We start from the raw sequence: 20,135 nt of genomic DNA on the forward strand, positions 1-20,135 counted from the left end.
TCTCCGGGGGGCGGAGGTGGAGGAGAAAGGCAGCTCGAGGGTGGAGAAGAGGAGAAAGGCAGGGGAGATAGGGGCGGAGGTAGAGGAGAAGGAGACGGAGTCGAGGGCTCGGGGTCGGGCTCGTGCGTCGGGGGCGAGAGAGGAAGTTTCTGTCCTGTCTGTTCCGAGGGTTAGCTCGAAACAGAATGGGACAAAAAAAATTATTTATACCCTCGTTCAGTTGTCCGTTCTATCCAGCCTATTCTGTGTTCAACGTTTGATGAAAAAATCAACTAAACAGGACAGGCGTGTCCTGTGGCCATCAAATGACCTCTAAGAGTACGCTGACCAGCTATGCTATGTTATACATATCTATACGATTATACTGCCATTATATACTCCGCATCGTTCATTTTGCAGTCTCAACTTGTGACTTATAACCACTTCATCTTCAAATATGACAATCTAAATAACACTGCCAAAACAACATCTTATCATATCACCATCCAAGATTTTATTATACTTGGCTAAATCTGTACTTGATACAACAAGCGGACACTTCCACACAATTTCTCTTTTATTCCGTCTTTGTTCTTTCCACCATCATAATGGAATGAAGCAAATGACATTGAAAGACTCTTGATGGGCATGACCAAGAGGTCTCCCATCTTCATATCTCTCTAGCTGCTGGCAACTTGAGAAATTAAGAGATCGGCAGCAGTGGGATTGATGACATGACAGTTCTGTCTGATCTCCCCTTGAGTTCCTGTCAGCACTTCGATGTTCCCCATCTTCACCATCGACTTTGCGAACTTTGTTGCCCACCCGGATGGGTTATTCACATTGTCCACAACCTGTTACGAAACGTTAAACATGTGATTAAGCTCTTAATCTTTTATTGCTAGATGTGAATAGAAAGGGGTGGTTTCGCATGTTCTAAAAATTAGAACAGATTCATGAAATACTTATCAAACGCTTCTAAAATTGGAACAGATTCATAAAATCCAATTTCTTAGATATATAGGTGGAGACATGGAGTATTTTCACCTTGGCACTTTACCTACCACAACCTTTTTTATACTTAAAAAATCGTGTCGATAAAGTCAGTGGATGAGCAGTTTTTGGATGTAATCCATACAGCCGGAGAAAATAAGGTCAACGTGAACTATCTTGAGCAAACAAACCCGGAAAGAGCATTTAACAAGAACAAATGTTATGTTATTAGAACATGTACATAAGACACAATCATCTAAAAAAAACCATCTTCTTGTTTTAGAAATTATATGATGCGATTACAGATATCGTTCTTAAATTCAATCATAATACAGGACAAAACCATGATCGTGAAACAAAAAACATAGTGTTCTTAAAGCATGTTTGCGAGGACTTGTGATTCAAAAACATAGCATTGTTCTTACCAATTGCCTTCAAGGCGCGCGTTTGATTGCCTCTAATCTAAAATCATCAGTATTTGGAAACCATATGCTTAATATTAGAAACCCTTTCCTCCTCCGATCTTAAGTCACACATTTTCTCACTGTAAAAAGGTAAAATAAAGTTTTTACCTGTGGACTTTAGATTTGACCTAAGTTTTTTAGTTTGACAAGCCATAGATTTTATCATAGATCTGTTACAATATCAACAAAAACATGTCACTACATCATACATACATCTATGGATTTCAAATCTCGAGTAATCAAACACGCATTAAAGGTGGGTGCGATTGAATAATGGCGGAGAAAAGGGCATGAGACAAATTTTCTCCAACAATATAATATGATAACATCTACACTACTACATAAATTTCATTTGTCTTATGAAATGGCATTAGGATACTCACCATCTGTTTGGAGGCGCTGGAGGTCAGCAGCGCCTGGTCAGAGGTGAAGAGACCGAGGTTCCGGAGCAGGCCCACGTAGTACATGTTGTCCAGGACGACGGGGGTGATGGTGTCCATGGGCAGCACCTTTGGGTCCGTGAAGTTGCTGTTGGGAGGGCACTGGCCTTGCAGGAACGTCGCGTACGTGGGGTCAAGCGTGGGGTCCACCGCGCTGGTGCTGCTGAAGTTGTAGAGCCTGTTGGTAAAGGCAGCACAGTGGGCCGCCCCGATGGAGTGCGCCCCGGACAGGGTCACCATGTCCTCTTGGGTCAGGTTTTTTCTAGCAAAGCTGTCGATGAGCTGGGTCAAGTTGAAGAACGGCGGGGGCAGGTTCGCTAGCGCCTCGTTCTCGATGGAGACGCGCCCATCGCGCCTGCCCGACGGCACCTGGTAGTTGATGTTCCCAACCAGCGCGGCGCTGTCGCGGGCCGCAAAGGCGAGGATGTCGGCGCACGAGACCGTGTTCGGGCAAATGAGCTCCAGCAGCGACTTGGCCCGGTCAATCACCTCGAACCCACGGAGGCTTAGGTTTGGAATCGAGCTCTTCTCTGCGCTGTTGTTGGGCGTGGAGTCAATGAGCACCGATCCATCGCAACCCTGAACAAGTTAAATTGTGCCCCAAGGTAAATATCCAAAATGACGTGAAATTAAAGATAACGTTAACTCAGTTGTACTACATTGATTAAAGTTTATAGAGGAGAAACTTTTTCAGGTTTTACTTTTATTTAACCAGGGTTTTTATCGTTTTCATCTCACAACACATAGTCCTTTGTTGGGGTTCATTTAATCCATAACATATAAGACTCATTGTTACAAAAAAAAAAAAGGAAAAAAATAGATATAATATGACAAAGTTGTATATCTCAAAAATAAAACGAAAAAATCTTGACAGATTTTTTAAAAAATTTAAAACATTTAATAAATCCTAAAAATAAAAAAACACAAAAAATATGACAAAAACACAAAAAAAGGTATAATGAACGTATAATAAGCGTTTTTTTATTTTTTGACGTTTTTTTTTAAATGACAAAAATAAAATGGATATTATATAAGTGACTGTGTTTTACGGTATTATACTCGTTTTTTTTCAATAAAACGCTTTTCTTTGTGACAGTAACTTCATGGTATGTACACGTATAAATGACAGTAGAAGTAGATGGAAGAAGAAAAATTAGATACAGAAGAATCAAGCAAATTACCCTCACAAAGCAGTCATGGAAATGCATCCGGATCAGGCCGGCCGCGATGCCCGGGTTTCTGATCACAGTGCTTGCAACGCTCAACTTGACGATGCTCTCCGCAACCGGGCACGTCTGGTCGTAAAATCCGACCGTCAGACCAGCATGGCTGGAGGGGAGGAGGACCAGAAGAGGCAGCAGGAGGAGGAGGAGGGACTGCTTGAGAGCCATGACCAGAGGCTCAAGATAGGCAACTGTGGCTCCCAACTGATGTGGGTTCTCCCTTCTCTGCGCATGCACATATATAGATTCCTCCACCCAAGAATGAGATAAATGAGACATCACATGTGGGAATTGTTGCAAGTCTTGTGGGGATTGAGTGCTTGAACCGTCTGTGATATTAGACTTCTTCAGGGATCATCCCACACTTATTTTATTAGGCAGCTCTGTGAATGCAGATAATTTCAAGTTAGAGAGAGAAAGAACTATATTCGATGGGTGATTCTTATTTGATGCCTCTAAAAATCTCATTCGTTCGAGGTAAAAATATGAGAGAGAGAGAGAGACGGCTGACGACTGAAGAAACAGTGGACTTTCTGTCTCTGTAAGCAACTTGTCGTGTCATCTAAGAAATGGTGACATTGTAAAACGAGGGCTTGAAAAGCTTGTCGATGAGATGGGAACGAGAGAAAGAAGCAGTGGCTTACAATGTGTCGCCACCTCATCTGACATCAGGGCGGCGGATTCGGAATAAAGAGTTGGTAGCATTTTTAACTGTCCATCGTCCGTTCATAAACCAACCCCTTTAGAAGGGTGTGAATGGTGCGAACTTGGGTTGCATATTTCTGATTTAGTTGGATTCTTCTCATTTATAGTAACCGACCCCCAGATTCAGATTCATTTTCAAATTCGAACTCGGAGTGGACACCTTATATAGAATTGATCAAACATATGATCTGCAAAGTTCATCCTTTTGGTGCTTTTCTTTCTCAAAAATTGTTCTAGTTTTTCCTGAATTTTTACTTGTTGATGCACTCATCGCGTTTATGTTTGCCTATGGAATATATATAAACTTTTCAATTCAACCTTCAAAGCTGCTGTAATGCAGGCACGAAGACTTTGTACCTTTTTTTTTTTTTGATCCATTACCATAAGTAGTGTTATCAGCGACGATGCATAATTGCATATAGTAACATGTGGTATTAGCCTCTTACCGATATGATATAAGTTAGATACAGGTTTTTTTTCATCTTTAAAATAAAATTAAATTGTTTTATTATATTTAAGTATTTATATTGTTCGGCACGCGGCAAAAACTAATACCATATGTCTTTTCCCATCGAGATCAGAAAAGCTAGTGATGATTATAGGCAATTGCCTACACTTGCTTCACCAGAAGACGAAGACCATGCTGAAACCATTTTTCACATTACCATGAAGAATTAGTTAGCATTTTTCATTGATCAAATACTAGCGCATTTTAGTGTTTGAAACATCATTTTGTTTCAAATACCTTTTTTCAGTCTCCAAATGAATCTAATTAGGTTAAGCCATAGGTTTTTTTAATTCGACTCATGAATTTCACAAATTTTATTCTTTTGATTTTTCTTTTTTTTTTTTTTCTGTTGCCTTGACAGTTTTGATTCGTCTCACCGTTCATTTTATATAAGAAACTAAAACCATTAAAATGACTCCTTTACTATTTTCTTTTCTAGAAAAAGCTTAAGTTGGACGCATCCTTTTTGTTTTTTTAATATCAATTATGTTCACAACCCGCTAATAATATAGAATTCACTTATCGATTAAAATTTCATTTCATTTTACTTTTCGGAACCAGATTACAAGTGAAAAGTAGAATCACTTAACAGTAGAGAGAGAGAGAGAGAGAGAGAGAAAGAAAAGCCTCTTTACATGTCGATCACCTATGAGAAAAATATGAAAGAAACTGGGAGTGGCCTCGAGTTGGGCAAGCGTCACAGTATCTCAACGTTAGTGCAGTTTTTGTCTGGAAAAAACAGGAACAAATGAAGATGATGTGATATAATAATAGTAACAGATGCACTGCTCACTGACTATGTTTCCGGTTTGCTCGATCAATCATGAGTGTCTGGATTAATTCGTAAGGTTTGAGTTTCACCTATCCAAGCATGCAGGTTTAGTTTATGGAATTATTTAGGTGTCTCCGGTGGAGAAAATGCAGTCCGGTTATTCAGCAAATGTAGATTCGGTATGCAGCTTTGCATGGATTTGACTTGAAAAATGCTGCTTTTTAACTTGCAGGCCGGATCTGAGCTTGGCCTGAGAAAGTAACGGTATAATTTGAAACGAAAAGTGATCTTCATTAGATGAGATCAACCAGATTGGAACTTGGAAAACCTAAAGGATGAATAACAGCCATGGAGAAGAAGAGGAGGAAATATATATATATATATATGTGTGATCCATGGAAAAGGCAAAAGCATGCAGAATCAGTTTAGAGTGATTTCAGTTGACTTTTTTGGTGCTGAAAAGTTAATGTCATGTGCATTAATGGAGAACAATAAGATGTTACACCCATTTAAGAAAGCAGCCATTTGAAAAGTTGAAGCCCTCCTTCTTTTCCCTTGCTCTTGGGTCCTAATGAATGTGTTGTAGGACCTGAACGGTTCTATTGTATATCCTTGAACTCAAATGTTACACAATGCTACCATGTAGCCAGGAGAATCGAACTGAGGACACATTGACATAATATATTCCTGACTATGGTTGTCTATATAAGATTATACTGCATTAATATGATAATATATTTCACATCCAAGTAGTTCATTTTGCAGTCTCAACTTATAATCTATAACCGCTTCATCTATGTTAACTTTCAACCATTACAATCTTATTACGCTGCCAAAACTTCTTATCATACCACCAATCCAAGATCTTATTATAGTTTGCTGAACCTGTATTTCATACAACAAGCGGACACTTCCACACAATTTTCTGCTTTTATTCCGTCTTTGTTTCTTCCACCATCATAATGGAATTAAGCAAAAGACATGAAACACCAGTAAAGCTGTGATCCCATCTCAGATCTCTCTAACTGCTGGAACTTGAGAAATGAAGAGATCGGCAGCAGTGGGATTGATGACATGACAGTTGCGCCTGATCTCCCCTTGAGTTCCTGTTAGCACTTCGATGTTTCCCATCTTCACCATCGACTCTGCGAACTTCCTTGCCCACCCGGATGGATTATTCACATTGTTCATCACCTGTCACAAAATGTTAAACATGTGACTAAGCTCTTAATCTTTCTTGCAAGATGTGAATAGGGGTTGTTAGGTTTGTTCTAAAAATTGGGGTAGATTCTTTGGCCAACACTCCTTAAGTGTCTCACTTTGTCTGTTACCTAAAGTAAATCCGACTTCTTAGTTATATACATGGGCATCCACTGTTTCTCAACCTTTCCACTTGACTTACTCCAAATTTTTTATACTTAAATCGGGTAAGCAAAGTCGGTGGATGAGCAGTTTTTGGATGTAACCATTATAGCGTGAAAAAGTGTGCTGAATATGAATTATCTTGAGCAAACAAACCGGAAAGAGCGTTTAACAAGAACAATGTTATGTTCTTAGTGCACATAAAACACATCTTCTTGTTTTAAAAAAACTAATATGTTGTGATAAAATATACCCTTCTTAGATTCAATAATCAAATACTGGACATAACCATACTATGTTTCGTGTAACAAAAGACATGGTGTTCTTAAAGCATGTCTCTAAGGTCATGTAATTCAAAAACACAGTACCGTTCTTACCAATTGCCTTCAAAGGGGTGTTTGATTGCCTTTAATCTAAAATCCTCAAGATTTGGTATTAGAAACTATCTCCTCCTCCCATCTTAATCTTAAATCGGACATTTTCTCAATGTAAAAAGATAAAATAAAGTTTTTACGTGTGATATGTTCTATCTGATCTGCAGTTCTTAGTTTGAAGAACAGTTTATTTTATCATAAATCTTTTACGATATCAGCGAAAGCATGTTACGTCAGATCTACATCATATCTGTGGATTTCAAATCTCAAGTAACCAAACACCCACTAAAGGCGTGAGCTATTAAATGATGGTGGAAAAAAAGGGTATGAGACCAATTCTCTCCAAAAATAACATTACTTCTACATGAACTTCATTTGCTTTACGAAAAGGACACTCACAATTTGCATGGAGGCACGGGAGGTCAGCAGCGCCTGGTCAGAGGTGAAGAGACCCAGTTTCCGGAGCAAGCCCACGTAGTACTTGTTGTCCAGGACGACGGGGGTGATGGTGTCCATGGGCAGCACCTTTGGGTCCGTGAAGTTGCTGTCGGAAGGGCACTGGCCTTGCAGGAAGGTCGCGTACTCGAGGTCAAGGGTCGGGTCCACCGGACTGGTGCTGCTGGCATTGTAGAGCCTATTGGTAAAGAAAGCACAGTGGGCCACCCCGATCGAGTGCGCCCCGGACAGGGTCACCATGTCCTCATCGGTCAGGTTTTTTTTAGCAAAGCTGTCGATGAGCTCGGTCAAGTTGAACAACGGCGACGGGCAGGTTCACTAGTGCCTCGTTCTCGATCGAGACGCGCCCATCGCGCCGGCCCGACGGCACCTGGTACTTGATGTTCCCTACCAGCGCGGCGCTGTCGCGGGCCGCGAAGGCAAGGATGTCTGCACAGGAGACCGTGTTCGGGCAAAGACGCTCGAGCAGCGACTTGGCCCGGTCAATGACCTCAAACCCACGGAGGCTTAGGTTTGGAATCGAGCTCTTCTCTGCGCTGTTGTTGGGCGTGGAGTCAATGAGCACCGATCCATCGCAACCCTGAACAAGTTGAATTGTGCCCCAAGGTAAATATCCAAAATAACGTGAAATTAAAGATAACGTTACTCATTACTACATGACTAATAATTGTAAGTGGTTTCTAAATGGCTTATAAACAATTTTTTTTTTTTTTTTAGCTTGTACTTAAAGAAAACCAGGCTGCTGCACTCAACCACACGGCTCGTAGGTACTTAGGAGTCCTCAGATATCTTTTAATGCATACTGTTGTCTATTATTGTAAGTAAGTTGTGTTTGATTTCTCGAAAATCTCAGGTTCGAGGGGATCTGAAATTAACGATAGCTGAATAACGTGGATCTCAAATCCATGTAGCAAACGCATAGATTTGGGGTATATTATGTTGCTCTCGTGGTAACTGAGTCGCTCAGCGATTCTCATGATGGTGAAGATCTAGAAAATGGAACCGAGACTATATGTAAATCAGAAACAATGGCTCCCAATGAATTTAATTTAACTCACCTCCATTTCCAATTGATCTTTTCACAACCGTAATACACTTGCTGAAGCTTTCTTTCTGTCCTCTCAACCATGCATTCATAGAAATCATTTTCCACCAAACAAAGATTTTCCTCTCAACTCGCAAGTTCTTCATTTTTTCCTCTTTGAATCAATATAGTCAATGTTCAAAGCATTTTCCATGTTATGTTGCGAATGTGGTAAAACATATTCCCACCAATAGCGAAGGTACTTGTTGGAAGGGGTGGGCCACTGCCCACATCAGCCGATCAAAAATCTTATTATAATGTGCTAACATCGCATTGCTATGACTCTAAAATTATAAAGCAATGCCCACACCAAATTTGTGTCACCAATGAAAGTGCCTCACTGATGAAAAATCCTGACTCCTCCATTTGTTCTCACTTTTTACCAAGGTGGTATTTTTATAGTTTTACCAAGAGAATTTTTATAGATTTTACTTTTGCCCTTAACCAAGGGGATCTTTTTTATCATTTTCAACCCATAACACATAATCCTTTGTTAGCAGCCATTAACCCATAACATATAACTTGTCCTTCTTCCCTTTCTATTAATTCACTGTAGAAGTAGATGCAAGAAGAAAAATTACATGCAAAATCAAGCAAATTAAACAGGCTAGAACTTACCCTCACAAAGCAGTCATGGAAATGCATCCGGATCAGGCCGGCTGCAATGCCCGGGTTGCTGATCACAGCGCTTGCAACGCTCAACTTGACGATGGTCTCCGCAACCGGGCACGTCTGGTTGTAAAATCCGACCTTCAGACCTGCATGGCTGGAGGGAAGGAGGACCAGAAGGGGCAGGAGGAGGAGGAGGGAGTGCTTGAGAGCCATGACCACCAGAGGTTCAAGATAGGCAACTGTAGCTGCCAACTCGTGCACGTATATATATAAAGTCCTCCAACCAAGAATGAGATATCACATGTTGGAAATCTTGGAGTTGAAGATTTGGTAGTCTTAGGGGAGTGAGTGTTTGAACTGTTACTTATTCATAGATCAGCAAGCACTTTATTTTATTACGCAGCTGTGTGAATGCATATATATATATATATATATATATATATATATATATATATATATATATATATACTTCCACTGGACCGCTGGGTGGTGTCATTGGACAGCAGAAGGGCGAACTCTCCCTGCTTTTTTTCTTTCCTTTTTCATGATTGCAGGGCACCGATGAAGAAAAATAAAAAACAAAAAGAAATGAAAAAAAGAAAGACACATTCCATCAAAAAGAAACAGATGCCCCTCTTTTGATGTGTCCAAAAATCTCATCCAAACGGAGAGTCAAGGCATCAGAGAGAAAAAGAGAGAGAGAGAGGAGATGGGGGGAAGAAGAAGAGACAAAAACTGGTTCATTTAGCTTTCATGACATTCATAATCTAAAGTTTAATATTCTTCAATACCATCATGAAGAGGTGGTTATAACACGCCACCCAACCCAACTAGTTGTACCACCCATCACTTGGTTGAAAATAACAGAGAGATTGTAAATAGTTTGAATTCGAGTGAACTCTAGCTTTTTGCCTGAGTTCGGCTTAATCAGATGTGATGAACTGAAGTGATCACGTTTTATTGATTCTCAGCATCATATAGGATTCATAATCTGAATCCTATTAGTGATAGATCCAAATTGCTTTATCAAATCATACTAAGTCGATTTAAAATCAATATCCAATCTATTTACATCTAGGGTCACTGTTACTGGCTTTTCCGATTAAGAGTGATAATAGTATGAACTGCCATTAAGATGAGAAAGATTTTGTCCAAAACACTACACAGCAAGCTCTGCCGTGTGCTGTTAAGGAGAATGAAACATTCCACAGTTTCAGGTAGAATGCTCTAACAGCCAGGCAGGAAGTCCATGACGTCAAGAAATTAATGATTTGTCAATAAAATTTCCTCAGATGATACCTCGTCTTCATTAAATGAACAGCTATTTTTTAATTAATATGCGCATTGACATTATAATTCGGATTTTGGCAAGCCTGTTCATTAAATGATGATCTCAGTTCTTGCGTAGGTGAGTTAACATGAGGCCACGAAGAGATTGAAACAGCTCGAAAACAGTATTCAATCTGATACCAACTCCATTAGCAACAGCTGGTCAAGCTCTAATCTGCGTGCTTTCACCACTGTGGCCCTCAATCGTCATCATCATCGATCAACATCCTCATTCTCGAGCCTGGAAGAAAAATAGGGTCTGAACAAGTCATTTTTCCGTCGGAAACTGATCTGATTCGACGAGGTAGATGAATAGAATCAAGCGAACTGTTAAGATATTAATCTCCCCAGCATCCTCTTACTGGAACCTAAAGACATTAGGAGCCTGCCTCCTCTCTATATCTAAAGATATAAGCCAAGGAGTTTTGGTCCTTTTTCCCATTAGAATTCTCTCCCTACCCATCTCACTGTGCCAAATCCTTAAGTGGTAGACCCACAAAGAATACTCTTAGATTTTGATTTTTTTTTTTCCACATGGACAGCTCAGAATAAAAGAGGACAAAAAGTTGTAAATTAATGGTAGAATTCTAAAATGTCTTGTCTTCTTTTTTTCTTTTTGTTTTTTCTCAACCATCAATTTGGAAAACCAAAGGCCAAAATATAATCATTTAGTTGAGATGGATGGTTAAAAAAGAAAGAAGATTGGACATTTGGGCCATCTAAATATAAATTCACAACTTTTTCACCTAACCATCAATGTGGAAAAAGTCAAAAGCCTAGACGATAATTAATTTGTGGTTTTAATTAATTTACATGTGAAATGCTTGAGTGTCACACGCACTTCCCAGATGCAAACCCTAATGGCCTTTTTAGGGCAATGTCAGGAACCCTGTTTAGAATTGAAACGAACTTTGAACCACTTGTTGATTCGAATCAGTGCCAATTCAAGAGTGCCATGTGCTCATCTTTTAACTATTTTAAAAGAACAAGGTTTTTTATGAAACAATTTTTTATTTATATTAAAAAAAAATAAGCATGCTTTGCCATTTCTCAGATGCATTGCTGAATCGGCCGATTTGGCGATTCCATTCCAATATCAATCCTGATAACAATATTTGGGGAGAAAAAGTTGCGATTGCAGTTGCGCATGACACGCAGTAAAGGAGAAATAGATATTTTTGGTAACTTTTTTATAAAAAAAAGTTCTTTATAGTCTTTTTACTTTTTTAGGTTTTTATTTTTATCTTTACAAAAAGTTTTCCTTTTTCATTATTAAAAGAGGGTATTTTAATTATTAACCATATTGTGAATGAAAATTCATGCACCAATATGACGCATATAACCAGGTTGGTTTGACAGTTGAGAGCCATATGAGTGTGGAGCGGTAGCATGCATTTCATAAGGGTTCAGTTAATATTCTAAGTTGAAATATAATGAACGGGTTGTCAAGGTACTGAAAGCAAACTTGGTATTCTGGTAAAGAGTGGGAACTTCTGCTCTCAGCCTGATAAAAACCCATCTTTCTTATCCTAAAACTGTGGTTTTTGTGGTCCTATTGATCATACAGCCGATATACAATTAGATTTTGTGCACAAGAGACGTGCAGAGATGTACAATCTAGTTTGGATTTTACTAATTTTAGTTGTTGGCTTCCCAGTGCAATAATTTTGATGCTTATTACATGATCTAAAATCTAATCTCTGTTTATATTTTTCATCAAAAGGCAAAACTGTTCAAGGTTTAAAAGCTGATCCTTATTAAATCAACTTGAACACGACCTCCACTAAATCAACTTGGAAGATTTTTTCAGAAAAATGGACCCAAACAAGAAACAGAACTAGAGTCCTTGCGTACATTTTACGGCAAATTTGTACATACTTAGAGAGAGAGAGGGAGAGATCATTGATAATGAGAGTATACAGGTAGATGAAAGTTGCCATTTTGGAACGTATTTTCTGCATCAAGAAAAATAATGGCGGCAGTTGAAATTAAGCTGCCAATGTGAAACAAGGAGGAGTCGGTGAAGAAACAGACGGAGGTGGAAAGCGCCATGAGGGCTCATTTAAATGCAAGAGGCCGACAGTAATGAGAACGCAGACAGAAATTTTGAAGAGGCTGATCAAAAGCGACCATCATATGAATAAATGAAAGCCTGAATAGGGAGGTTAGGTGATTCATATCCCTTCTCACTTTTCTTCCTCATCAGCAGCATTCTGCAATTTGGATAGCTATTCACCCTACAATTTTAGATTTTACAACTTATAGAATTCGAAGCTGGTTATATGCATATGCACATTGTGCACAAGTCCAGGTGCATGACAGGTACCCTTAGAAGTGGGTCCGAGCCCAATAAAAGTGGGCCATTAAAACAGGTATCATGCACTAAAAGGCTGGGCTGCGCGCATAACTAGGTCTAAGTCTCTCCCACGCAAGATAAAAGAGACAATTTAAAGAAAAGTATTGGGATTACTTAAATGAATTAGCTAAGTGGAGAATGGTGCACATCTAATAGCAATTTTTACAAGCAAAATAGAAAATTAAGATTCCAGTTTATACTTAAAGATGGTAGTTTCCTAAACAAAATCTCTTGCCCGACTCTAGTACTGCTGCTTGTAATTGCTAGTTTCTCTTGTTACAGGGATGTACAATGAGTAGAACCAACTGGAGTTCAACTCGAACTCGCTTGTGTAAGCTCGACATGTTTAATAAACAGGTCAAGTGCGACCTTGAGTTATGAGTCGAGTTCGAGTTACACAAGCCTAACTTATTTAAACACGACTCAGCTTATGTCTTCTATGTTCCTTAATCTTCAAGGACATGTCAGCAATTTTCTATGAATTTTATTACCCTTTGTATGGTTCTTATTATTATTATTATTATTATATATGTACATATATATATATATATATGAATCAAGTGACACAAGCATAAACAAGTCAAGCTGGAGCTGGAGCTGTCCTAAGAAAGAGTGTGCTAATTAAATGGTTTCTTTTATTGCATGCGTGATTTACACCAAGTTTGTACGTAATTTCCTCTTTTTGCCACAGGTTCTGGCTCTTGAAGTCCACTTTAAGCATAGAATTCAGTTTCGGGAATCATTTATGTGATATTGGTAGGAATGTAGACCATGATCGGGACTCGGGTCAGATATAACTTTTATTATGGAATCTGACTTAATCAGATTTTATGCAGTGATTAGATTAAGGTAAAGAGTCGAACTCAAAGCCTATTTTTATATGTAACCAATCAAGATTTTTATCATATTCGCCCATTTGGATATTCGCCTATGAAACTATGTACTGAACCAGTAATCAATTAAAATATTCAGGCAGCTTAGCTAGATTGGCATAAACAAATCCAAAATCCAAAATCCTTTCATGACTTCCTTCAAATTATAAATCAATGAAGAAGGGCATCAATACGCAAGTTGAAGAACAACAGCAAGGATTATTCATCAACTCATGTGGGATCGCGGATAAGTTGAATTAAAAGGTAACCAATGATCTCATCTTTCTTTCGATATTAAACAAACTAATATAATTTCAAAACGTACGAAAAGACAAACTACCAAAAGAAATTGTGTTTTCTAACGTGTTCGATCCGTTTTTGTATTTGAAGATTTCACAAAGGACAAAGCTTGCGTCACAAACAAGAGAAAAGGTGGAAGACTATTCTTGGATTCTGATTAGGGACAAGGTTTGGTTCTTCTCTGACAAATTCTTCTTTGTTTTAACCAGTGCTGTACAATTGGAAAGTCCATTCAGTGACCAATTGCAAATTGTTATAATTTATTCTTAAAAATGAATCAAATATTACATAAAAATAGTTAAAATTAAACGAAAGAAAATTTTGAAAACTTGAAGAGTATATGTGACACAATGTGATAAACCGAATCATTTTGCCACCTGTTTGATTCAAATCAACCAATTGGACCGATTTTTCAACACTGGCCTGGTTTTAATTAACATGGTTTGAGTTACACCTAAGTTGGCCTTTATAGATTTCAGAAATTCCTGTGAAGGGCAATACTCTTATCATTTCACCACTTATGATGATTGTTAACAAGAGAAATCCATGGCCATTGTCCTATCTTTAATCACAGCTAAACATAATTCTCTTGGTTGTGGAACAAATAATTGCTTTAGGAGGGTTCTTGATAAAAAGAACACATTGTTCTCACATGCTCTCACTACACATGTTTCAAGAACATAATGTAGTATAATTATATCCAACGTTTGATAGATGGATAACAATATCCGTGATCATATTCAAATATGAACATGGTCAAATCATGAATATATTCTGAGAAGTCTTTCTAGAATAAAACGTTCTTCTTATCAAACACTCTCTAAAATTAGGTGTACTCTTTGAGGCACTGGAAGCAGTCCTGGTACTTAAGAAAGGGGGGGATGATGGGGGGCTTTGGTTCTCAGCTAGGCGGTAGGATAAAAAACTCCTTCTACTCATTGTGAAAATCATATGTACTTAGATATAGTATCTTTTAGAGGTTAAGTGTCGCTTTTTTTTGCCCGACACAACGTGTTTTAAGGCATTTTTATTTGATAATAGAAAAAAAAAATGGACGGAAAGTTGGTTGATGTTAATCAGATTCTTCAGGGTAATTTGGACTTGGATCTAAACAGTAGCACTCGGATTTGGATTTAGAACTTACAGTTTCGGCTCCATTTCACCTCTTTAGACAACTAAGGAGCCAACAATTGATCTCCATTTGAAATATTTCCTGCCTCATTATCATCATCATCTGTTTTCAGAATCAGTTCTAATCAGCCAATCCATGTGATCATCGAATTTCAACAACGTTTCGAACTTTTAATTTCTTACGTAATTATCGTCCTTTAATTTTGCGTGTGTACTTCTCACTTGCAAAAACCAAGACGGATTTATTTACCCAAAGTCGATAGATGCAGTTCAATTACCTGTACCACTATCGTAAGCAGTTCATATGTCGAGGCCCAAGCACTAATTAATTAACAAGGCGTTTGATAAGAAGAATATTTTGCTATTTGGAAATATACTTTTTTGATAAATGAACTAAAAACTCTATGTTTTGTTACAGAAAACATAAGCTGACTAGTTCATAGATCTAGCAACCAAACACAGAACACAAGCACGCTATGTTATGTTTTCCGAAACAAGAACATGGTGTTCTTAAAACCTGTGATATAGGAACATACGTTTGAAAAACACATGAACAGGGAACATGAGTTTCAAAAACACGATAATATTCTCGTTATCAAAACCCTTCCAATAAATGTGTTCCAGCTTCCCCGTACGACACTTCCCTGGTAAGTGGAACTCAAGGAGGACATGAAACACAAACAGGAACCGAAAATTGTTTTGGGTCGAACATTCAAAGCGATCTAAGAAAGCATTGGCTTACACACCATATCTAAGCTTTAGAAGTTGAATATCTAGACATAGCTATCAATATGAAAGTGATTCTTTCATGTTTATACCAATGCCATCAAGCTAAATGCAAATTTGAAGATTTTTTTTCATGGCAATGTTTTTCCTGCCTTTATTTTGATCCTTATGTTCATAAATTTTGAGCACATGATCCGCCATGCTACGTTACCCAATGTACATATATACTATTATCATCAAACCCAACCAGGGGCAGAGCCAGAAAATTCTGTCTAGGGAGCATTAGTTATAAAATTTTAAATTTTTAAAAGGTGCCAATATATAAATGAGAAAAATTGCCTAAAAGTATCAATATAAAAACGAACAATTTTTTCTTTATCTGTATAGACAATTGTCCATACAGTGCCCACACCTGCCTCCGCCCCTGAATCCAACTCTAAAAGCACATTAAGTTCCATTGGCCAATTATTCTTGTGGCTGGAATTGTGTTCAATGATGAAATATATTTCATGGTTTACTGTTAGAGAGCTAGCTTGAAGTTGATGACTGGGTAGATGAAGTTGCTGGCTTCGGCAGTTTACCCATGCTTTTACTTGATCTCTTCTTCCTTGGCATCCCTCCCTTTTTGCGCTTGCTCATCTGTTGCTTTCTATGAGATTTTTTTGAACTGAACTAGTGCTCTAATTTTTATTGTATTTTTTCTGTCTCAGATTTGAATTAATGCATGCTCTAATGTTCATGATACTATCTTCCTTAGTTTGTGATTCGAAAATGATTTCATGCGCGGGCAAATCTTGCATCTAGATACGTACATGAGTTTCTAGCTACACAAACTATACGCTTACCTTTCTGAGCCTTACGAATGTACAAGAATGAATATGTAAAATGGTCTTTCACACTGTAAAATATATAGAAACACTGTTCTCTACTGTTTTTTCTAATAGGATATAACTCAGTTTATACTTTTCAAAAACTCTATTTCTTTATTAAAACTATTTATCTTTTTGGTGCTACGTATAATTTTAAGGAAGTATAAAGTATACATCGATATGACAAATATGTACTCACTATTAATAGAGTTATACTATTTTAAAAACTTTACATTTTCAAAATATATATATATATTGGATACTATTATTTTGTATAACTTAAGGACATAAAAATTATACATTTAACTCTATCAGTACTATATGTAATTTGGCTACTATTATTTTGTATAACTTAAGGACAAAAAAATTATACATTTAACTCTATCAGTACTATATGTATTTGAAACGTTTTTCTGGCGTCACCGATTCCATCCGTTTCTGTAACAATTCAGGTGAATGGCAATGAAAAGGTAAAATCTGTGGCGACTTTATTTATAGTCAAGTTGAACTCTATTCACTTATTATGGTATTCTGATCGTTTCACATGCAAAAGAGAGAGAGAGAGAGAGAGAGAGCTTCTGCAGTAGGAGCAGAGATGAAAATATATAGATATCAACGTTTTTCAACACAAGCAGATACTTCCACAACATCTTTGTTACCGACCATAATAAAAGGAGAGTTTTGTAGCAGCAGATAACGATTATATATAGATATCAACATCTTTTTAACACAATAGATACTTCCACAACATCATCGCATACAGACCATAAATGGACTGAACAGCTTAAACACCAGAAGCTACCCAGCTAGCAGTAGTCATGGTGCCAATGCATAAGAAAGGAAACAGCACAACCTAAGACTCTTAAGACTCTGAACAACCAACGCCCATGCAACAACAAACCACCTTGCACAGGCAACGAGGACTCAAGAACACACAGAGCGACGAAGACTCTCAAAGACTAGAAGACGACCATGATGCCACTCAGGGAGAGCCCTTTCCTTGGTCAGTGGGATACGGCATTGCGCCCACCATGTCGGCGACGCCTCCAAAGCCAGGGATGGTAACAGGCGCGCTAAATACAGGTGGGTTCAGCATGCTAACCCCCAGTCCTCCTCCTCCTCCATGACTAATCGCAGGTGGGTTCAGCCCGCCGATCCCTCCTCCTCCATGACCAATAGCAGGTGGCCGGTTCAGCCCGCCGATCCCTCCTCCTCCATGACCGAGCCCCGGTGGGCTCAGCATACCAGGCCAACCACCAGCACCAAAGCCAGGTGGGTTGAGAAACCCGAACCCAAATGCAGGTGGGTTCAACACGCCGAGGCCGGGAACTCCATTGACAATGCCCGGCATGCCTCCCATCCCTCCCATTCCACCGTCACCACCAAGGCCCCCAAAAGTTTGAGGCTGGTCAGCCCGCTGCCCAGCAGGCATGTTCCTTCCTTCAATGCACACAAAAGTAGCTATCGAAAGAACAAGGAGAGCAGTCCTCATGATCCCAGCACTCCCTTCCATCTTCCTCCTCCTCCCAAGTTCTCTACAGTACTGCAAAGAATGGCTTTCTGGCCCTCCCCCTTTATAGGCAGTGCCCATGAAAGCCATTTTCATCGTGTGGTAAAGTCGATCAGTAAGTGGTTTCAAGAGCAAGAGTCCTCTGATATATGCATTGATTTCTCAGGTGCTTTCTTGTCCCCTACTAGAAAGCTGTTTTAGTATGAAGACATGAATGTCCACCCACCAACCCTTGGAATCCCCGTAAATGCTTTGGCCAGTTTTCTTCAGCTGTGCGACCCATTTCCTTCAGTACTCTGTTTCCTTTGGTGGTATATTTTGCCTTTTCAGAGTGATTCACCAGATTGCCTCTGAGCTCAGTGGAAGACAGAGATGAGAGCGCCATTCACTTAATGGGCTTTCTAACTTCTGGGCCTGTAAATTGATACATCGATCACCATATGCGGGAAGGGAGAGAAAGCAGCAGATCATTTTCATGCTGTATAAGCCTTACTTATACCACCACCCCTAGCAATGGCAGCTTCCTGTTGCAAACTAATTTAATGTTGGAAAATTTGTTTTGATCATAATAAGATCGCACCTTCACTCATCAAGTAAACTTATCTCAAATGCTGACAGGTGATTTAAGTAGCGGCGATCTTAGTTATCTTACAAATCAATTAATGGTTGAAATTTTTGCCGCCCAATTTCTTCCAAAGTTCTTGGTAAACATTAAATTATCCTCTCAAAGTCGCTTTATGAAATATAGTTAGGCAAAATTCTTTCTGTTTAATTAGAATTCATTTTCAACAGCAAGAAAGTCTGAAAAAGTAACTAGATGGTAGCATTCAATTTCACCAAAATCATTTTTTGTGGGGCTTACCTAGGCTTCAGTCAGAAACCTCCAAGGGGCTCAACCGCTGCCTTTTAAAACCTTGCCTGCAACCTTGTTCTAATAAGCCAACCAACTTTGTCTTTTGCCCTCGTGTACTGGCCAGCCACCTGCCTGGATAAGGCCTAGCTGCCATGTTAAAAGGAGTGAACCTTCGGTTCTAAAGTTTATACATATCTGCATGGTTTAAGAAAGTAGCTCTTTTACGATAAGAATGCCGTCCCACTCCGTCCACAAGCAGTTCCTGTACATGATTTTTCACTTTAATCTCCACTTTTCCAGTAGGAATGTAAAAAAAGTTTCAAGAACAACTCGGTTCAGACCTGAACGCAATCAAATTGGAACCGGGGTTGGCATAGTTAATTTCTACTGAAATTGAATTGTGAGTCTTACTAACTTAAGATTCAATATACATATCTAAGCAGACTCAAATGCTCATGGATTTTTCAGCCAGGTAAGTCTCAGGTCAGGGAAGCAATAATATGAAGTCAGAATTACTCGTTTTGATGCATGAGAGCTGAAACAGCTTCTCTTTCCCCGACCTCAGGGTTCAGAGCTACTTAGGGGCCTAGATAGGAAGCGGGACACTTGTCAACTGGAGTGCAGTGCATCCTCTATTGGCGGTCAAGAGGAGTAATGTTCATGAAAATTAAACTGATGATCGGGCTTTCTCCAGCAGCCAAACCAGCTACGCTACACCTTTTAAAGCTATTACTGGTTAGATCCTATTTTCTTCGAACACCACTAATCAGATTTTCACATCGGTAATCAGATAGACCGATCCATTAACATTAATACTTTGCAGACATGGATTTTTATTAATCTATCTTCTCATTTCCATTTACCTGTCACAATCAACTGGCTGCAAATTTGAATGATACCTCTTGCTAATTCAACAAAGTTTTCCACAATCGCCATGAACTCCACAGGCACCAAGAATTGCCTTTGCCTTTGCTATTACACAATTCAGCTCTATTTTGGCATGTTTTCTGTCAGTTCTCCTTGGCCAATTGAAGTTACCCTGCATATTATCGACCACGCAGTAATGCCTAGGAGTTCACCCACCATCGCTACCCACGTTCAGAACATCCTTAAATGTGATCTCATCTGGGCCCAATTCCTTGGCCTCGAACAAATCACCCGGTAGAAGCCAGCAGACCAGCAGTCACAGAAGCATGTTTACAACTCTCTCCATCATA

General features: G+C 38.9%; 1 protein-coding gene and 1 pseudogene across 1 annotated transcript; both read right to left on the reverse strand.

The window, feature by feature from the left end:
* Window positions 1-619: 619 nt before the first annotated feature.
* LOC116263130 (peroxidase 5-like) lies at window positions 620-3,478 on the reverse strand. Its single transcript, XM_031642734.2, has 3 exons — window positions 3,058-3,478; window positions 1,820-2,455; window positions 620-833 (listed from the first exon to the last, which is right to left on the reverse strand). The coding sequence occupies exons 1-3, from the start codon at window positions 3,376-3,378 to the stop codon at window positions 660-662; spliced, it is 1,131 nt and encodes a 376-aa protein (XP_031498594.1). The 5' UTR covers window positions 3,379-3,478; the 3' UTR covers window positions 620-659.
* A 2,398-nt stretch (window positions 3,479-5,876) lies between these two features.
* On the reverse strand, window positions 5,877-9,185 carry LOC116262601 (peroxidase 5-like; annotated as a pseudogene).
* Between the last annotated feature and the right edge of the window lie 10,950 nt (window positions 9,186-20,135).

This window comes from Nymphaea colorata, chromosome 10 (assembly GCF_008831285.2).
Source record: "Nymphaea colorata isolate Beijing-Zhang1983 chromosome 10, ASM883128v2, whole genome shotgun sequence".
Lineage (NCBI taxonomy): Eukaryota > Viridiplantae > Streptophyta > Magnoliopsida > Nymphaeales > Nymphaeaceae > Nymphaea > Nymphaea colorata.